The sequence below is a fragment of the Tiliqua scincoides genome, chromosome 3 (assembly GCF_035046505.1).
Source record: "Tiliqua scincoides isolate rTilSci1 chromosome 3, rTilSci1.hap2, whole genome shotgun sequence".
In the NCBI taxonomy this organism is placed as follows: domain Eukaryota; kingdom Metazoa; phylum Chordata; class Lepidosauria; order Squamata; family Scincidae; genus Tiliqua; species Tiliqua scincoides.
The window spans coordinates 4,736,752-4,753,556 of NC_089823.1; the positions used below are offsets into that span (position 1 = coordinate 4,736,752).

A 16,805-nucleotide genomic window follows, 5' to 3' on the forward strand; every position below is an offset into this window, starting at 1 on the left:
TGTTGAAGTCTTGCCTAAACCAGCATAAAAGATATATGCAAGTAAATCGTCAACCTCATCGGCAAGAGAGGTGTATATCCTATACTATTTTAAGAACCAGATTTCAACACACTTGGAACAGTCATGTCTGAATCTTCTTCTTTACTGCCTCTTTTCCTGCTTCAGGTGTCAAGGGAGACATTTAATTATTAGAGTATATTCAATCATGTCTGAATATATTCTAATAATTAATATAGTTATAGAGTACGGGGAGCGTTTTCTATTCTCGCTCCGCCTAGATAATTTACAGCATGTTTGGAATAAAGAGCTAGCGCTGAAAGAACACAAGCAATGGTTTGGTAATGAGCTGAATTAGGCAATTACTCCTACCTGCCCTGAGACCTCTAATTTGGCAGAGTTAAAAAAAATTATTACCAGCTTGCCAAACATAGTGCCGAAGCATGATATTGCTCAACAGAAAGTCTACCAGCTTCACAAGGTAATTTTTTCCCTGAATAACAGAGTAAGGTGATTTCATTCAGAAATGCAGTTGGGAGGAGGAAGTTCTTTATTTGCTTGTGCAGAGCTGGAAAAATTCCTAGCCATGACATCCCAGCCTGGGAATTTAGGGCCCAATCCTGTTCAGTGCCCACCTGTGCTCGCTGTTGCACACATGCCATAAGGCACATTTGCGGGTCCTAGTGTTGGTGCTTCGCTGCTTGGCGGTTGTGTGGACTGATGGGCAGCAGAGAGGTAGGTGGGGGCATGGGGGGAGGTGGGGAGGAGGAGTTCCAGGGGAGGGAGCAGGGCAAGAGGGAGGTGGGACAGGTGGATCTTCGCTCCACTGGATCCAGAGCCTCTGGGTTGGGCTGGCCGCCCAACATGGAAGCTCTTCATTCTACGCCAACCTCCGGCGTAGTAGCCTCATTGCAAGGCTACTTGGTTTACCCGCAGGAAGGGGACGAAAGTCCCCTTCTCCCAAGGAGAAGGCTGCAGCTGCCTGGAGTGTGCTGGGTGCAGCAGCAGCCATTTTCGGCACTGCTGCAGCGCTGCATACCGGGCACCTCAGGATTGGACTGCCCGACATTTAATGCTGGCACCTTGAAATCTGTCGATTTCACTCTGGCACCATAAAATGGGATGTTCACTCATTTTCCATAATCATCTATAGCAGATTCCTGACTTGCATAATCTTGACTTTTTTCAGTACAGACTTGGATCAAAAAGCAAGCCCTTCCTCCTGATCTCACCCTTTCCACCTTTGTAGCGCCTGAGCCAGGTAGAAGACTGAAGGGGGGTGGTGGGCACCATTCCCCCCCCCCCAGTCTGCCACCAATCCCCATTTCTGACTGTACTTCCATAAGCTGGGGTCTTACTGAAGTAGCAAAGGCAGCCATGTGTCTCCTTGCGTCTTTCACTTTCCTCTTTACTCCACTGCAGCATGAACTGGAACTGGGATTCCAACTTACATGCATATCAATTTAGGCAAGGTGGTCTGGAATAGAACTCTTACATAAGTCGGGGGCACCCATGTCATAAGCCTAATAGCACCAAGGTGTGGGGTCATAACCATTTCACATCTTCCTTCCATTTCTCTGTGAACTACTAGCTAGCCATGGATATATCAACACAATCATCTTTCATGAAACAAATAAACATGAATGTAGCAGTTGTTCCAAGAAGCACTTCATCTGTTCCAAGGGGTATTTTCTTTGGGGAGGGGAGAAGATGTGAGGCAGAAATATTAACTACACCACTACTGTGTTCTTTCTTTTTCTTTTTTTCCCTTTTATTTTCCTGGCATGCTCAAAACAGCTCTGGGTACCAAACATTTGGTACCACAACATTTGGTATCCAGAGTCACATCCTGGAAGCTTACTAGTCTTGATGTGACTGAATAGTAGAGTCAGACTGCATGCCTCCAGACTATTTTGTAACAGAGGTTCTGTGAATGTGCACGCATGCGTCTGTGTGTGGAATTCCAAGGGGTGTTAAGGTGGGGAAGGTGGTAAGAGATCAGACTACTATCTGTGAGGAGAAAAGATATGGATGGTGTGTATATCTATTTGTCTGTCTGACAGTTTTTAGTTATAACACATTTTGAGATCTGGATCCTAACATCCCTAACAAATTTTAATCAAGGTAAATGATTATGTTCGACCATGAGTTTATTTGTAAGGAAAAGTGGTTTGCAGGTTGTAAGAAACAGATATTTCATACTTCTCTCTTTTTATGCAACATGGATGTAATTTATAAGTGTGTGTTTGTATGCAATTCTATGCACATGTGTTTCAGTTCATAAAGTCACTTTTATCATGAGGGCACCAGGCTGTGCGGCAGAAAACATTTCTGGTTTTGAGCTTACACAGGATCCATGCCTTTAAAAAAGGCTCCAAACAATTAACATTCACATCCCCTATTTTTAAACTGAAAATACTGTGCAAAAAAGTTACCTGATGAAACACAGGCTGTTTCCAGTTCAGGTAAACCTGCAGAAAATAAACACAGATTATTATAAAAAAACAGCTTTTGTTGTTTAAAATCATGAGTGCTACACATGGCCCAGGTACAGGGTGAGTGGGCTCATTACAGAGCAAGAGGTCTTACGGCCCTGAAAAGAGGCTTAGATTTTTCTCCGCCTCTCCAAGGGTACACTTCTGTCCACACCCTTGCTTCAGTAGACAAAACCATCCCAAAGATGGGAAGGATGAGAATGGGAAGGGCTGTGCAATGTCACTTTCATATTGTTAGCTCCTTCAAATCCAAACAGGGAATAAATGCTTTCTGAACCATAAATTCAGGCTAGACGTCTGGGCAACTGGGTTAAAGGTTGGCACCATTAACTGACACACCTAGGAGTAGCAGTAGGTCAGGTTATAAAGGTCATCTGGTTTCTTTTTACTAACAATATGTGAAAACAGGCATAATCGCAACATATTGTGACTCTGGATGGGCTAAAGGTCATTTAGTTCAGCTTGCTACACTCAGGCAGGACCAAACATTTACTCATATCTTGTTCCCCACAGAATTGTTTTAACACAATTCAGAAGAGAATCAGAGCAAGAAAAACATGCTTAATGTTGGAAGCAGCCGTCAGCTGCAGCTCCCCAAAGCCAAGCTCAGGAGCAGCCTCAGTGTTTCTGAGGCCCAGAGCAAGATGGAAACAAGACACTCAGGAGAACAGCTCAGCTCACCAGACGTCTGGTGTGCCAGATGAAGGTGTTGTAAGCAGCAATGGTTCCCCTGGGGGCTGGGGATAAGAATAGGCCCTCAGTTTGGCTGTACTTGTCGTAAGAGGCGACTGAACAGCCACCGGGTAGATGGGACTCGTCAGCCTAGGAAGGCAGCTCATCTAAGAGAAGGAAACTCTGACCTCAAACCTCCACTGCCTTGTGGCTACATCCAGTTGTGGAAAAGGCTTCAGGAGTCAACCTCGAGGCAAAATCAGGAGCCGGAGTCCCTTAGGCAGTTCATGGCTGAACACAGTCACGTTCTGGCAACTCCTGCGACGCCGCTGGAACCAACCGTATTGGCTTCTGCCTTTCCATTGGACCATTCCAGCGACGTGGAGAGGGGGGATTTGCTGCATGGGTAACAGCCTATCCTCCATACCTTCTTTACCCAGGCTTCGCGCACTGGAGAGGACACTCCAACTTCGCCATACGGCGTCGGCACAACACGGGAAGCAGCAGTTTACCGGTTATAAGTCTTTGCTCGATTGGCGTAGAGCATGACGCCAGGGGCTGCTTCCGACGGTGGGAGAGATCATTGCATCTCATTGGGCAGCTACCGCCCGCCTTAAGCTGGGCAGTCCCCAGCCAGTAAGGTGTTGCCTCGCCACGGTCCGTTAACCTCATGGGGTGCGTGGGGTTTAGGGTGAAAACCGACAAGCGGATCGACAACTCTGCACCATGCAACAGAAAACAGAAAACTACTGCCCTAAAGCTGGGCACCTGGAACGTTAGGACAATGACACCTGGCTTCTCTGATGACCTGCAAGAAATAGACGACGCACGCAAAACAGCTGTCATCGACATGGAGCTGAGCAGACTGCAAATGGACATCGTCGCCCTTCAAGAGACTAGGCTGCCAGATTCCGGATCTGTCAAGGAGAGAAATTTCTCATTTTTCTGGCAGGGAAAACCACCAAACGAAACCAGGGAACATGGCGTTGGCTTTGCGGTCAGAAATACCCTGCTGAAATCCATCATCCCACCTACTGTGGGAAGTGAAAGAATTTTGTCCCTGCAGCTCCAGTCATCAGCAGGACCTGTCACTCTCATCAGTGCTTATGCACCGACTCTGTCGTCTCCAGCAGAAGCCAAAGACAAATTCTATGATGACCTGGCCACCACTGTCAAGAAAATCCCTGTAAAAGAGCCATTGTTCATCCTCGGCGATTTCAATGCTAGAGTTGGTGCTGATAACAGTTCATGGCCCACTTGCTTAGGTCAGTTTGGCACTGGGAGGATGAACGAAAATGACCAACGCCTGCTAGAGTTTTGCTGTCATCACGGTCTCTGTGTCAGCAACACGTTCTTCAACACAAAGCCCCAACATAGAGTCTCTTGGAGACATCCAAGATCAAAGCACTGGCACCAGCTCGACCTGATCCTCACCAGACGCTCCAGCCTTCCCAGCATCAAGATCACACGCAGTTATCATGGTGCTGCCTGCGACACTGACCACTCCCTGGTGTGCAGCAGAGTGAAACTGCAAACAAAGCGACTGTATCACACGAAAAAGGAAGGAAGACCTCGCATTGATACCAGCAAGACCCGGGATCAGAGAAAAGTGGAGGAATTTGCACAAGCGCTTGAGGAATCTCTTCCAGGCCCGGCCAACGCAAACGCATCCAACAGATGGGAGCATTTCAAGAATACCGTTTACAACACCGCCTTGTCCATATTCGGCAAGAAGACCAACAAGGCGGCAGACTGGTTTGAAGCCCACTCTGAGGAGTTGACACCAGTCATTGAGGAAAAGAGGAGAGCTCAAGCAGCATACAAGGCCTGTCCCAGTGAGCGCAACCTGCAGGTCCTCCGAACTGCTCGCAGCAAAGTCCAACAGACTGCCAGGAGATGTGCTAACGACTACTGGCTCCAGCTCTGTTCCGAGATACAGATAGCAGCTGACACGGGCAACATCAAGGGGATGTATGATGGTATCAAGCAGGCCCTAGGTCCAACACAGAGGAAAATTGCCCCTCTGAAGTCTGCCACAGGCGAGGTCATCCAGGATCGGGCGCAGCAGATGGAACGCTGGGTGCAGCACTACTCTGAGCTATATTCCAGAGAAAATGTAGTCACCGAAGAAGCACTGAACAACATTGAGTGCCTGCCTGTGCTGGAAGAGCTTGACAGTGAACCAACCCTAGAAGAACTTCACGTGGCCCTGGACTCCCTTGCCTTTGGCAAGGCACCTGGAAAAGACAGCATCCCTGCTGAAGTCCTAAAATGCTGCAAAGAGATCATCGTCACTGAGCTGCATGAAATCCTCTGTCTCTGCTGGAGAGAAGGTGGAGTACCTCAAGACATGAGGGATGCAAACATCATCACGCTGTACAAGAACAAAGGTGACAGGGGTGACTGCAACAACTACCGCGGCATCTCTCTCCTTAGCGTTGTAGGAAAGCTGTTTGCCCGAGTTGTACTAAAGAGGCTCCAGGTACTTGCAGAGAGCGTCTATCCAGAATCGCAGTGTGGATTCCGAGCCAACAGGTCCACCACTGATATGGTATTCTCCCTTAGACAACTGCAGGAGAAATGCAGGGAACAACGACAGCCACTCTTTATAGCCTTCATAGATCTCACAAAGGCTTTCGACCTGGTCAGCAGAGACGGCCTCTTCAAGATTCTCCCCAAGATTGGATGTCCACCCAGGCTCCTCAGCATCATCAGATCTTTCCACAAGGACATGAAGGGCACTGTTGTCTTCGATGGCTCCACATCAGACCCTTTTGACATCCAAAGCGGAGTGAAGCAGGGCTGTGTTCTTGCACCAACCTTGTTTGGGATTTTCTTCGCTGTCCTGCTGAAGCAGGCCTTTGGAACTGCAACAGAAGGCATCTATCTCCGGACCAGATCAGACGGAAAGCTCTTCAACCTCTCCAGGTTGAGAGCAAAGTCCAAAGTCCAGCTGAAATGTCTGCGTGACTTCCTCTTTGCCGACGATGCAGCTGTCACTACCCACTCTGCCAAAGATCTCCAGCAGCTCATGGATTGTTTTAGCAAAGCCTGCCAAGATTTTGGACTGACAATCAGCCTGAAGAAAACACAGGTCATGGTTCAGGATGTGGACTCACCTCCCTGCATTACAATCTCTGAGCATGAACTGGAGGTTGTCCATGACTTTGTGTACCTTGGCTCAACGATCTCCGACACTCTTTCTCTCGATACCGAGCTAAACAAGCGCATCGGTAAAGCAGCTACCACGTTTTCCAGACTCACAAAGAGAGTCTGGTCCAACAAGAAGCTGACGGAACATACCAAGATCCAGGTCTACAGAGCTTGCGTCCTGAGTACACTTCTGTACTGCAGCAAGTCATGGACTCTTCGCTCACAACAGGAGAGGAAACTGAGCGCTTTCCACATGCGCTGCCTCCGACGCATCCTCGGCATCACCTGGCAGGACAAAGCTCCAAACAACACAGTCATGGAACGTGCTGGAATCCCTAGCATGTATTCACTGCTGAAACAGAGACGCCTGCGTTGGCTTGGTCATGTCGTGAGAATGGATGATAGCCGGATCCCAAAGAATCTCCTCTATGGAGAACTCGTGCAGGGAAAGCGCCCTACAGGTAGACCACACCTGCGATACAAGGACATCTGCAAGAGGGATCTGAAGGCCTTAGGGATGGACCTCAACAAGTGGGAAACCCTGGCCTCTGAGCGGCCCGCTTGGAGGCAGGCTGTGCAGCATGGCCTTTCCCAGTTTGAAGAGACACTTGGCCAACAGTCTGAGGCAAAGAGGCAAAGAAGGAAGGCCCATAGCCAGGGAGACAGACCAGGGACAGACTGCACTTGCTCCCGGTGTGGAAGGGATTGTCACTCCCGGATTGGCCTTTTCAGCCACACTAGACGCTGTGTCAGAACCACCTTTCAGAGCGCGATACCATAGTCTTTCGAGACTGAAGGTTGCCAATATGAAGCAGCAATGGTCACCGCCTCTTTCTGAACATTTGTGCCCCACGGGATTCATGGGTCAGACAGATCTCCAATCTTCTAGTGTCTTCAACCTTAGGCCTCTGGCTTCCTCAGACAGTTTCCTCTGCTCTTCCTCGCTCTCCCTTATTCCTGCAACAGCCCCTCCCCCAGATTACATGCGTGGTGAGCCTCTCTCTTCCTGCAAGCCCTTCTCAAAGCCCACCTTTCAATGATGCCCTTGGCACAATGCCTTAGTCCCTATATGCTACTGTCTCTAAGCCTGTGTCACGGAAATGGTCACATATTCTTCCCCTGCCTTCCTCTGCTGCCTTCCCAAGCAGAATTTTAGATTGTAAGCTTCTCCAGACAGGAACATGCTTTCTTGCAATTGCAAAATGCCACGCAAAGTCATGATGATAGCACAATATTAATAAATAGCACAAAGGTAGCAAGAGAAGTGGGACTTCTGTGACCTCAGCCAACCAAATCCATTGTGGGTGCTTCGTTTCCTAGGTATGAGGCATTCGAAACTGTACAAGGTACAAGTTGCCAAGTGCATTGCCACACCACCCAATCACATCTCTTTTGGGCGAGTTGATTTGGCACATGGTTCAGAGGCTGGCTGGCAGCCACATTTGGAACGTTCTGTCTTCCCCCGTGGTGAGAAACTGGGCTCATTTGCATCCACCTCCTTGAGTGGGTTGTCCTATCAGCACTTCCCTACAGCACATCCACTCTCCCAGATCCCAACAGATATCTGAACTGTCTAGTTCAGTGTTTCTCAACCAGTCTAGTTTCTCTCAGTGAACTGTCTAGTTCTCAGTGTTTCTCAACTGTCTAGTTCAGTGTTTCTCAACCAGTGCACTTGTAGCACTGGTGGTACTTGAGGTGGTGTCCTGCGGTACTTGTGGGACTCCCAGACTCCTACCACCTGGCAGCAAGACCAGTAATGCAACATGACAAGCCGTAGCAGGAGGCTCAGCTCGGCAGGCAGAGCTCCAGTGTGCACTTTTTGTGCACTTGGAAAAGTCCTTCAGCCTGTCCTGGACCTCTTACCAGCGTTTGTCATGTTGCATCTGTTCTCCCAATCTAGAAGTAACTGGCGATGACATAATTGTGGTGGTACTTCCAATAGTGGTACTTCCAATAGGTGGATTATGTGAAGTGGTACAGCAGGGAACAAATGTTAAGAAATGCTGGTCTAGTTTAACCCATGAGCAGCTGGGAGATGGATGGTTCTGTCTTTGGACTGGCTAGTCTCCCAAGTCAGTTCTAAAGATCTGAGGTGGAAGGACAAGGAGGTTTGAAGTCACCACATGCAGGCAGGAATACATAAGACGATTTGAGGCATGCACAGGAAGAGAACAGCTACTGCTTTGCATGCAGAAGGAGCCAGGTTCACTCCTCACATGTGTTAGAAGGCTCTCAGGAGCTGGAAAATACTTCCAGGGAACATGCCTATCAAAATGGACTATACAGAGTCAGATGAGTCAAGAGCCCGAGTCTGCTTAGGGCAGTTTTGTATGTTTATATGGAAGTATTCACAGTTGCCTATAGCTTTGGACAAATTCTCTGCTTTCCAGCTTTAATGCCAATTCTTCTCGTTTCCCATGAAGGCCAGGGGTGCAGTGAACCAGTCACAGACTAGGCGCATGGCAGAACCTTCTTCGTTTTCCTGCTGCTCCCAGTATGATTTCCTCAGAGCCAGGAGGGCAACTGTCCTATCCTACTGATGGATACAGCAATCTTGGCAGCTGGGAGAGGTATCTGTAATGTGTGCAAGAGCATTTGCATGCACACAGATGGGAGAGGGACGCAGTGGGTGGACTCAACAATGCTACAGGCAAGCCCTCTACCCCACGTGTAAAATACTCCTCAACACAGTGCCACTTACCATACTGACGACAATGCTGTAGGCTATTAGTAGAAACAGGAGCGGGAAGTTGATTGTTTTCTTGTACTTGAAACACTCATACCTGAAACAGATACACGTGCGAAAGACGATGCAACCATGAAATCACACATTTACAGCCTTCTGAAGCTTGTGGATAAGGTAGTTATTTGGAGGGGGCGAGAACAGAGAAGCTCCAGGCACTTGCAGATGCTCAGTGAAACTTGTGGGAAGTGGCTCCGGCTGTGCTGCTTGCTTACGACTCTCTTCCAAGCCCCAGTCATTTTAAGGCAAAGCAAGAATCAAGCAATAGCATTTTTTTCAGCACTAAAGATGGGTTGAAAGAGGGGTAGTTGCATGCAATATGAATAATTGTCCCACTGTTGTCTCTGGAAAACAGGTGTTTGTGTTGTTTCCAAACGAAACAAAAATCTGCCAAACCTGCTTGACCAGAGGCAAGGGTGAGCCAAAAGGAGTGAGAGTAAATGCATTAACATTCATACACCTCCCCACCTCATGGCAAGAAAAGCCTCTCAAAGCCTTGAGCCACTTTTGAGTCTCTTAAACACATCACAGGCAACAGTTGAGGGAAAACCGCGAGGCTGATGGAACACTCTAGGCCAGGGGTCTCCAAACCCCGGCCTGGGAGCCAAATGCGGCCCACAGCAAGCTTCTATCTGGCCCACGGCCAGCCTCTTGTCCCCTGAAAGCCTCCGGCTCACTCGACTGAACATGACCAGAGCTATGCTCTGATTGCATCTGGAGAGTGTTCTGAGGGCCAGAGAGTCTGAGTGAATGAGCCCACACATTCACTTATTCATTCTTCTAAGCTCCAACTCTAATTTATTTATTTAAATTTTATATTTAAATTTTTTAAGGCCCTCAGCACTGCGCCAGATATTTCATGAGTGCTTCTGGCCAAAATGTTTGGAGACTGCTGCTCTAGGTTACTGTAGGGTAAGCAAAAAACACCCACAATGAACTGAGCTTGAAGAGAGACATGGCTGAGGAGGGCAGGGTAACTGGGAGTAGCAGAGTTCAATGACCGATCATTACGCAAAATACACAGTGCAGCTTATAAGGTGAAAAGACAGTAACTGCTCTTTCTATAGCTTGTGGGAGGCCAGGGAGAAAAATCTGGCTGCAGAATCTTATGACATGTAAGGTATGCAAACTGCTACGTCTTTCACTGCCCTTTTTCATGGTTTTGCTAGACATTCAGAGGGCAAAACTGTACAAGCCACTGAAGCACCATTCCCAACCCCAAGGAACAGTTTTCAACCATCTGACTTCCGAAATTTACACATGCATTGGCCACTGCTTTCAAACATCTCTGCAGCCATAAGAGATTAGAACAGGGGTGTCCAAAGTTTTTGACAGGAGGGCCACATCATCTCTCTGACACCGTGTCGGGGGCCGAATTAATTTACATTTCAAATTTGAATAAATTTACATAAATGAATATATTAAAGATGAACTTATATGAATGAATTAAGGTCTTGCAGTAGTTCAAGGCCTATAAAAGGCCTTGCACAAAGCAAGGCTGGCCTTTCCTTTCCTGCTCCTACTGCATCACAGACGTGAAACAACAAGCAGTGGAGGAAGCCCTCACCCCACAGCTCACTTGAGAGGCCAAACAGTTGCCCTCACGCTGAGAGCAGTTGCATTGGGCCAGTGTGGGCTCCAACAAATCTCTGGAGGGCCAGAGACTCATTGGAGGCTAGGGGCTCCCTGAGGGCCACATAGAGAGGCCTTGAGGGCCGCAAGTGGCCCCCGGGCCGGGGTTTGGCACCCCGGGATTAGAAGCTTGTTTCCTTTTTTAATAAGAAACAAAGGCAGAATTATGGGCTTCTAAATCAAGCTGAATTATGGGCTTCTAAATCAGAAATCCAATACCACATTTTGCTTCGCCCACAACATTTTTTTTCAAACAAGTGCCTTTTGTGAAAGCACTAAATATTTGGAAAATGTGGTAGCAGAAGCACAAGGCGGCAGAAAGATACCAAGAGCCAATGCCAATATGTGGAGGGTGGGCACTGACATAGATGTGGAGCAGAAGGATTTCCACTCCTGTCTTTTTCAGTAGAAAAACTTTCAGTTCCTTAAACGTGTATTGTTCTGTACAAACGATTAGTAACATAATTCATTCAGCATCAAATTTTACAGTTTCAAAGTTGTACTTATCTGATGACTGCAATCCTATACTACACATATTTAATCAATACACAGAGAGGGAGGAGGCATGCCCCAACCCCCACCTGTTCAGAGAAGAAGAGAATGAGCTCAACACAAGGGGGCAAACAGAGCTTCTCCTTGCTTCTGCAGAATGTGCAGAGATTCACAGCAGAGCTGGGGGACACAATTCCACTGCTCCTCCTATGTTGTTGGCATCCTTCAGTCTCGGAAGACTATGGTGTCACGCTCTGAATGGTGGTTCTGGAACAGAGTGTCCTCTCCAGTGTGCGAAGCCTGGGTAAAGTAGGTATGGAGGATAGGCTGTTACCCATGCAGCAAATCCCCCCCTCTGCACGTCGCTGAAATGGTCCAATGGAAAGGCAGAGGCCAATACGGTTGGTTCCAGCGGCGTCGCAGGAGTTGCCAGAACGTGACTGTGTTCAGCCATGAACTGCCTCAGGGACTCCGGCTCCGGATTTTGCCTCGAGGTTGACTCCTGAAGCCTTTTCCATAACTGGATGTAGGCTCAAGGCAGTGGAGGTTTGGGATCAGAGTTATCCTTCTCTCAGATGAGCTGCCTTCGCAGGCTGACGAGTCCCATCTACCCGGTGGCTGTTTAGTCGCCTCCTCCACACATTAACTATAACACTCCTCCTCCACACATTAACTAACAGCCCAATCCTGAACCCAGCGGTGTCCAAGGCTCCTGTGGCTCCAAAATGGAGACCACTGGATCCTGTGGGTACTGCGAAACATTCACTCCTTTCCCCGGGGCATACAGCAGCCGACTCCCCTGGGGAATCCTTGGAGATACATTCCCCTGGGGGCTGGGGATAAGAATAGGCCCTCAGTTTGGCTGTACTTGTCGTAAGAGGCGACTAAACAGCCACCGGGTAGATGGAACTCGTCAGCCTGGGAAGGCAGCTCATCTGAGAGAAGGAAAACTCTGATCCCAAACCTCCACTGCCTTGTGGCTATATCCAGTTATGGAAAAGGCTTCAGGAGTCAACCTCGAGGCAAAATCCGGAGCCGGAGTCCCTGAGGCAGTTCATGGATGAACACAGTCACATTCTGGCAACTCCTGCGACACCGCTGGAACCAACCGTATTGGTTGGACCATTCCAGCGACGTGGAGAGGGGGGATTTGCTGCATGGGTAACAGTCTATCCTCCATATCTACCTTACCCAGGTTTCGCGCACTGGAGAGGACACTGTTCCGGAACCACTATTCAGAGCGCAATACCATAGTCTTCCAAGACTGAAGGATGCCAACTACAGCAGCCGATGACAATGAATCTTCATTGCAGGTGGACTGGAAGTGTTATGGGGAGGGGAGGAGGTGTGCCGTGGGAGGGAGCAAAGAGGGAGGGAGGCAGTGGAACTCACCACCCGACACGGAGGCACTTGATTCACCACTGACCTTTTTGTTGGTGGTGAATCAAGTATCCCCATTGCAGGGCTACTCTCTTTACCCTTTACAAAAGTCCCCTTTTCCCGAGGAGCCGCTGGTGGCTGCCCGAAGTGTGCAGGATGCGGCAGCAGCCATTTTTGGCACCCTGGGCAGCTCAGGAATGGCCTGTAAGTCTGCTAACAATTTTAAAAAAAACATTTAAACCAGAGGTGTCAAATATAAGGCCCACAGGCTGGATGCAGACCCTGGAAGCAGTTTATCCAGCCTCAATTATATCTGGGCTCTCCCAGCATGATAACTGGGTTCTCTCATATCTCAAAATGATGAACAAGATTTGTACATTTTCCCTTCTTTCACTTGCAGCTAACAAGTTTCTATGTGAAACAAAGTGCTTACAAACAAAGTTTCTACATGGGACAAACTGCCATTATCTGCCTAATGATGTCCCTTCTGGCCCTTAGTAGGCTATGAATGCTATTCGGCCCACTACATGAAATGAGTTTGACACCCCTGATTTAAACAGTGTAAGAAAAGCACAAGTGATTGATTGTCATGTCTTAAAAAGACAAGTACAGCTTTGAATTTGTTCAAACACAACAGTTAAACATTTGTTTGAACGCAACATTTAAACCCCATTAACAGCATAATCTCTGCACATGTTTGCTCATTAAATACTACTGTGCTCAACATTGCTTATTTCCAGGGAATTCTGCACAGGATCACAGCCTTAGAGTGTTTCATTCAATTTTTTTCCTAATAAAATATTTGTTGATACATTTTTGGCTATTGAAAAACGTGGGATATTGATATGGCATCTAAAGTAGAGCCTACATTGGACAGCTTGATAAGGGGGAAAGGTTGCATATACACTTCTGTTGTCAACTCTCCCCTCCACATTTGCCATATAAGGAAAACATGGGGCCAAGGATCCCACAAAGCGTAGTTACAAAAATGTGCAGTGATGGCCTGCAGTTTGGTGCTGTCACTGGTAACACAGCATTTACAGGCTAAATGGTGGCTATAGCCCTATTTCCCGGGTAGATGGGACTCGATAGCCTGGGAAGGCAGCTCATCTGAGAGAAGGAAAACTCTGATCCCAAACCTCCACTGCCTTGTGGCTACATCCAGTTATGGAAAAGGCTTCAGGAGTCAACCTCGAGGCAAAATCTGGAGCCGGAGTCCCTGAGGCAGTTCATGGCTGAACACAGTCACGTTCTGGCAACTCCTGCAACGCCGCTGGAACCAACTGTATTGGCCTCTGCCTTTCCAGTGGACCATTTCAGCGACGTGGAGAGGGGGGATTTGCTGCATGGGTAACAGCCTATCCTCCATACCTACTTTACCCAGGCTTCGCGCACTGGAGAGGACACTCTGTTCCAGAACCACCATTCAGAGTGTGACACCACAGTCTTCCGAGACTGAAGGATGCCAACACACACAGCCCTATTTCTTTCATCTCACAAGATCAATAACTTTCAGATATATTGCTTTAGCAATTTCATCCATCTGTCTATTTAAAAAAGGTTGGCATACTTACAGGCAGTAGACAAACACGGAACAACTGTAGATCATGGGCAGTTCATCCAACAGCTACAAAAAAGAGAGACAGGTAAGTAATTCTACTTTCAAATATCAAGGATTCAAAGAAGAAGATAACTCAACGTAGGCTGCTATTTTCACAAAAACCATGTGTATTATCATTAGGTTTCTTAAAGGCGAGAAATAAATCTTTTTAAATTAGTAAGATATAAATGTAGTTCTGTGTGAAGTGATCTGGGAGATCACAGGCTGCATGGGACATGGTTAGCTCCCAGTGTGGCTTGTGGTATAAAGACACTGCCTGGTATACAGAGGAAAGAGAGGCTGAGGTGGGATTAGTTTATCAATGGTTAAAAGGTTAGCAGACACTGATAGTAAGAAGCTACTATAATCATCAGAATAAGGTGGAAATCCTGCCTTAACCATTAAGCCATTAAGTATTTGATTTTGTCTGTAAACCGCTTTGTGAACTTTTGCTGAAAGGCGGTATACAAATACAGTTGTTAACCAAATGATTGGATGATAAAATCCTGATCCACACTTCATTAAAAATAAACAACTTACTGAACTGGATAGATGACCTAGGGCACAATCCAAACCTGCAGTTCGGCTGGCCCAAGTCCCTTGGGCCGCTCTGGGAAGGTCGCAAATGTGCCGTAAAGCATGTTTGCACGTCCTTGAGGGGAAGCCAGGCCAGCGCTCCTAGAAGCGCCGGCCTGTGGAAGCTGATAGAAGCCTTCGCGCCAGCTTCCCCTCTGCCACTTGTGTCGGCCCACCTGCGCCGACACAAGTGGAAAAGGTAGGCGTGGGGGGCGGTGAAGAGGAGGAAGGGAGGCGTTCCTGGGCATGGGGAGGGAGGGCAAAGCGCAGCCCTGGGCGCGGGCATGCGTGGAGCCGGAGGTGGGGCTCGGATCCGGCAGTACACCCCCATCCCAGGGAGAACGGAGTGGCTTCAAGCCGTTCTGCTCTCCTTGGACTTGTGCCACCTCAGGAGGTGGCGCAAGTTCGAGGAGACCCAGTGTGGCCAGCAGCCCTTACCCAGGGGTAAGGGGAAAAGTTTCCCCTTGCCTCTGGTTAAGCCGCTGCTAGCCACAATCCTGTGCTGGATACAGCGTAAGCCTCCTGGTTTGCCTGTTCCAGCGCAAGTTACAATTGCGCCCCTAATATAGCAAATCATAAGAACATAAGATTCAAGCTACCTCTGGGAAGCCTGCAAGTAGGAGAGAAAGGCACCCCTCTTTTCCACCACTGCTCCCTGCAACTGGTTTTGAGAGGCACACTGCCACAGGACCCAAAGGTAGCATCTAGCCACTGTGACCTAATAACCTTCCCCTTCTCCATGAATTTGTCGAATCCTCTTTTAAAGCTGTCACAGCCATCAGCACATCTTATGGCAGTGAATTCCATAAATATAATTACGTGTTGCAAGAAATATTCTCTTTTCCTAAACCTCAGTTCTAATATTATGAGGGAGAAACACTTAGATTCACATGCTGCATAATTTTATACTACCAGACCATAAACTTATTTACATCTGAGTCAATCCCAGGGTCAAAAGAACTTCTCCTGCATATGCTTCATTATCATGCTTATTTACTCTAGGTTAATGCAACCTGGTTTTTAAATGCCTCATGTGTTATTTCTGAGACTTCTGAATATACTTTATACTCCAAGTACCTTGTACCAGTTGCTGCTATTTTGCATACTGAAACATAGACATTTGCTTACATTACATTTGCTTACGAGATACATTCGTGGTAAAAAAACCAAATGCATTCCAAGAACACAATGCTTAGGTTAGAAGCTGTGCACAGTTGAAGTGGTACTAACCTGCATTTCATACTTCAGAGTCATATGAAAGCACCATGAGCCCAAACCCACAGCTGAAATCCAAGCAAGAAAATGTTAGGAGGGGAAGCCACATTATGGGACAGACAACAAAAAATGAACACCTCCTCCAATACTCTGTTACAAACTAACTTTGTAGGAGAGCAGATCAATGGGGTACTATTGCAACTGAGCCACGATGTCTTCTTCAGCATCCATGTGCCACAGTGCCTCAAAAAGCAATTTAGTAGTAATCCAAGGAGCCCACAAATCCCTTCTTTGCCCATCCCTTTACACTTTGAGTATTCGTGTGGCCAGTGGCATGTGAGGTAACTCCCTTGTTCAATCCTTAGCATTTCCAGTTGAAAGGAGATCTGGTAGCAGGACTGGGAAAGACTTTGGAAAGCTAATGCCAGCCTGAATAGTTGGTGGTGGGCTAGCCAGACCAATGATCCAAATTCAGAATAAGGTAGCCCTGTTATTAAGCTCCCACAGTCTAGCCACTTGGGGGGGGGGACCTGATAGTACAATTGTAAGCACGTGAACTTACACGTGAGCCTCACTGAGTTTAATGGGATTTACTTCCAGCTAAGTGTGTACAGGATTGCAGCCTTAGTTTTCTGCTGTGGGGGGCTCATCTTTGGTGAAGTCAAGGGTGGTCTACTTGGCTTAGCTCTTTTTGCTAAGCTTCTGCACTTCAGCAGCACCTGAACACTGACAGAATCCTTGGCCACCAGCTTCTGCCATTTTTGTCTTATTAGAAGGGGCAGGAAATGATCCTGTGTTGTGTTGTAGGCTCACTTCCTGCTCAATCTAAAGAAAAAAATTGGAAACCAGC

At 47.7% G+C, this 16,805-nt stretch overlaps 1 protein-coding gene across 1 annotated transcript in view; it reads right to left on the reverse strand.

Moving 5' to 3' along the window:
• Positions 1–16,805, reverse strand: part of ACER3 (alkaline ceramidase 3) — a 60,473-nt gene that overhangs the window by 17,423 nt on the left and 26,245 nt on the right. The window contains exons 3-6 of the mRNA XM_066622115.1: positions 15,971–16,023; positions 14,139–14,191; positions 9,019–9,100; positions 2,433–2,468 (exon numbers count right to left, since the gene is read on the reverse strand). Of these exons, the coding sequence (XP_066478212.1) occupies positions 2,433–2,468; positions 9,019–9,100; positions 14,139–14,191; positions 15,971–16,023 (224 nt within the window). The remainder of the gene's footprint in view (positions 1–2,432; positions 2,469–9,018; positions 9,101–14,138; positions 14,192–15,970; positions 16,024–16,805) is intronic.